General features: G+C 43.2%; 1 protein-coding gene across 1 annotated transcript; it reads left to right on the top strand.

The window, feature by feature from the left end:
- Nucleotides 1–300: 300 nt before the first annotated feature.
- On the top strand, nt 301–3,539 carry pou5f3 (POU domain, class 5, transcription factor 3). Its single transcript, XM_007566179.2, has 5 exons — nt 301–1,946; nt 2,042–2,153; nt 2,348–2,478; nt 2,865–3,029; nt 3,119–3,539. The coding sequence occupies exons 1-5, from the start codon at nt 1,185–1,187 to the stop codon at nt 3,377–3,379; spliced, it is 1,431 nt and encodes a 476-aa protein (XP_007566241.1). The 5' UTR covers nt 301–1,184; the 3' UTR covers nt 3,380–3,539.
- Nucleotides 3,540–3,995: the final 456 nt, after the last annotated feature.

The following is a 3,995-nucleotide window of genomic DNA, read 5'->3' as shown; positions in this document are numbered from 1 at the left end:
AAAAAAAAAACGAGACCAATAGTTGTTGCAAATTTAAATGCAAATTCCTACTGCAGTTTGTATAAAACACATGCATAAAAAATATTCATCCAATTTAAAACAAGCTTATCAAAGCAACATCCTCCTAAACTAATGGCCTAAGTAATCATCTTTTGGAAAGAAAGAGGTGGCGACTGTTGTTTTCCCTTTTCTTCTTTCTTTCTTTTTCTTTTCTTCCCCCCCCCCCAAAAAAAAAAAAAAAATATTATTATTTTTTATTTTATTTTTATTTTTTTCAAAAATACGTCTTAGGCCATTATTTCAGGAGGTTGACGATGAGTGAAATGTGTTCACGGACCACAGCTTTGAATGTTAACATCCTACCTACAGAGTCACCAAAATGTGCCATTGTTTGTTTCTAATTAAATGTGTCCCCGAGTAATTAAGTTAGCATGTTTGATAACTGTTCCAGCTTAGGCCCACAGGGTTATCTTTTTTTAACAGATTAATGCAGAGCAAAGCGAAGTATTTTTACAAGGATTATAATATCAAAGCCATTTCCGTAAGAAAGCATAATTTAAACAAATATAGCTTTATAATTCATGAATGAGGAGAACAGTATGGTGTTACAGTATGTATTTATAGTGGAGGTGACCCGTGTCTGCTTAGCATTGTAAATCCGCTAATTTCCCCCCTGTTTTCGGCTGCATCAACTATGTTTCGCCTTAGTGCATCTTAGATTTGCTTCAGTTTTGCAAAATTGGCGAAGATTCTGTGGAAAATGAACCCCGAAGTTGCCGAAAGACACGCCCACTTCTCTGCGGAAGAATCAAGGTCATTCACGAATGTCCCATCAGCTGTGCGTAATTGTCCGCACCAGCCAATGGGCGCACAGTACGCCGATCTCCATCTCCCGCAGCCGCGATAAGGAAAACCTGTGGAGCCACCGCAAGGAATGAACATTTCAGTTGAGAGGTGGTTGTGAACACAGGGGTCTGAGGGAGGAGGCCAAAGAGAGATGACAATGTTATCGTTTAGGAAACCGATGCCTTCTTAACATGTTTCTGTCGTCTTAGATTTTTCTTTTCTTTTTTCTTTAGATTACATCAGATGGGTAGCTTTCAAGCGAGCTATTTCTAACTTTTTGAAAATTATTTATATAATTTGAGAGTTACTTGTAAGAAAGATTTTACACTCCCACGAAGATGTCTGACAGATCGCAGACCCCGGAGATCCAAAGTCGACCTTACGACTTCAGTCGGGCTGGCACTTGCAACAATCAGGTTTTGGGTCAGGAAAGCATGGGCAACTCTTCGTGCTTCCAGTTTCCTCACCCGGTTTTGCACGACCCGAGTCTGCTTTACAGCAAGCCAGCCTACGGAGGGATCACACCCGCGCCAACCCAAACGTTTCTCCCGTTTCCACACGTCGCCGGTGACTACAGAGGATCCGATCTGCAGGCTGGGGACTTCGGGCAACCAAAGCATTGGTATCCCTTCGCTGCACCCGAGTACACTGGCCAGGTACCCGGCGTGATTGCGGCCACCCAGCCAACAAACGGGAGCCCCCAGATAGCCGAGACTCGGGAGCAAATCAGATTGCCCGAGATCAAGACTGAGAAGGACACTGGAAATGATTATCCGACCGAAATGAAGGTTCAACAGTATCCGATTCCTGCACCTTCCACAAGCATGACCCATGGAGTCTTCTGCCCACCGAATTGGAACCCCTCCTTCTGGCCCGGGGTCACTCACATCACCCAACCAGGAAGCAATAACCAAAACCCCTCAGCGTCGTCGACATCGTCCCCGTCAACGTCCCCTTCACCTCCAAGCAATGGGACCCAGGGAAACGCGTTTTTCAGCGCAAACGCGAACCAGGCTCCGTCAGAGCCCCAGGCACAGAACACGGCTCCCAACACGCGGAGCAGCGGATCCTCAAGTGGGGGTTGCAGCGACTCTGAAGAGGTAAGTTAAGATGCGCCATAACTGTCTTTTTAATTTGAAACCCAAAGTAAATGTTTACTCGGACTAATGCAATCTAAAAATATTCCTGTTCTCAGGAGAACCTCACCACTGAAGAACTGGAGCAATTTGCCAAAGAGTTGAAACACAAACGGATTACTTTGGGGTTCACTCAGGCAGATGTTGGCCTAGCTCTTGGTAACCTTTACGGTAGGCTTCCATGAATTGCTTTTCTCCAGAATTTAATTACTGCATGATGCATGTTTATCTTTGAACAGTTCTGTCAAATCTGAATGCTGACTTTTTAGAGACTGACTAACTTCATGTCTTGGTCAATGTTCCAACTGCTTTAGAAACTCAAAACTTTCCTAGAAAAAAAGTTAAATTTGTCTTTGTCAACGTAGGCAAAATGTTCAGCCAGACAACCATTTGCCGCTTTGAGGCTCTGCAGCTGAGCTTCAAGAACATGTGCAAGCTGAAGCCCCTTCTGCAGAGATGGCTGGATGAGGCAGAAACTTCGGAAAATCCTCAGGAGGTAAGTACAGCTTGCAACATCTGCCAACTAGTTTGCAAGAAAACAAAAGCTGCATCCATGGCTTGATGGCGCTGGTCTTTTCAGGCTTACAGTAGTTAAACGTCCTGCTGAGCAAACATGAATCAAAGCCATCTGCTCTTGTGATGCGCCACCTAGTGGGAAACCCATCTGGTTAGTGATCACATGAATCCTGAAGTAGGCCACATGGGTTTCCAGTCGAAGTCCAGTCCTGGAGAGCTGCTGTCCTATTTTGTTTTAGGTGTATTGGTGAAGGGATGTATCCTGAAAAAGCGTAAGCTAGTTGAAGTAAAATTCTTTCAGGCTTTAATTTTTCAAATACAGCTGTAATTATCAGTATTTTTTTTTATTCATTTATTTTTTCCCAGATGTACAAGATTGAGCGAGTGTTTGTCGACACCAGAAAGAGAAAGCGGAGGACCAGTCTGGAGGGAGCGGTCCGGTCTGCGTTGGAGGCCTACTTCATCAAATGTCCCAAGCCCAACACTCAAGAAATAACCCAAATCTCTGATGATCTGGGCCTGGAAAGAGATGTAAGTGTATAAAAAATGTCAGTAATCTTTTAATTAATGTTTTCTGGAGTTGGCAGGTTGTGTTTTTGATGATTTGCTGTGTGTGGCAGGTGGTGCGCGTTTGGTTCTGCAATCGAAGACAGAAGGGGAAGCGTCTGGCCCTGCCGCTGGATGAGGAGTGTGAAGGCCAGTACTATGAGCAGAACCCTTCACCGTTGAACATGGCCCCTAACCCCGTCCAAGGCCAAGCCTACCCATCCTCCAGCTACACCGGAGCACCTCCTCCAACCCTCTACATGCCCCCGCTTCACCGACCGGATGTTCTGAAACATGCTCTGCACCCTGGATTGGTTGGTCACCTGACTGGTTAAACTGGTGGGTAGTCTCCCTACCAGACTACAGCTTTTCTTCAAGCATCCATCTACACCCAACCTGAGCTGAAAATGGGATCTGATTCCATATTGACTTGATGTGAAACAAGGCAAATATCAAGTGGGAGAGGGCTGTTTCTTTTTGACCATTAAAAAAAAAGACAATAAGCCTTAATCAGCGTTTGTAAATCGGTGCCTTTCTTTTCTTGCCTTGTGGATTTTTTTAAACCGTCAGTGTTTTGCAGATTTGTACTTTGTTTTCTGATATGGAGGTAAAGTTATAAGGTTAGACTTTTAATACTGCTGAACCCCAGAGTAGGCTTGACCACAAATTATTCAGTCATGTCTATTTGTGCAATACTTTATCGGAAACTGAAAGCTGTTGGTAACATTAAACTTAGATTTTTTTTTTGTATTTGCACAAACTTGTAATCATCACTATCGCCATAAAAAATGGGTTTATGGTTTCATGCATTGTAATTTAAAATCAAGAAGATTTTAGAAGTGAAAATGAGTGTTTCATTGGTATTGGCTGCTAATTTTTTTTTTTTTTTTTTTTTTTTTTTTTTTTTTTTTACAAGCTTCTTATTGTAACTTTGATTTTTAGAGTTCTGTG

The sequence above is a fragment of the Poecilia formosa genome, unplaced genomic scaffold, assembly GCF_000485575.1.
Source record: "Poecilia formosa unplaced genomic scaffold, Poecilia_formosa-5.1.2 Scaffold6, whole genome shotgun sequence".
NCBI classification, from domain to species: Eukaryota; Metazoa; Chordata; class Actinopteri; order Cyprinodontiformes; family Poeciliidae; genus Poecilia; species Poecilia formosa.
This window is presented reverse-complemented; position numbering and strand designations above follow the sequence as displayed.

What these genes read in the sequence shown, in the direction of transcription:
- pou5f3 (XM_007566179.2), top strand. Translation starts at nt 1,185, where the DNA reads ATGTCTGACAGATCGCAGACCCCGGAGATCCAAAGTCGACCTTACGAC. An exon ending in GTTGCAGCGACTCTGAAGAG is followed by an intron (nt 1,947 to 2,041) that starts GTAAGTTAAGAT and finishes TCCTGTTCTCAG; the next exon opens with GAGAACCTCACCACTGAAGA. An exon ending in ATCTGGGCCTGGAAAGAGAT is followed by an intron (nt 3,030 to 3,118) that starts GTAAGTGTATAA and finishes TGTGTGTGGCAG; the next exon opens with GTGGTGCGCGTTTGGTTCTG.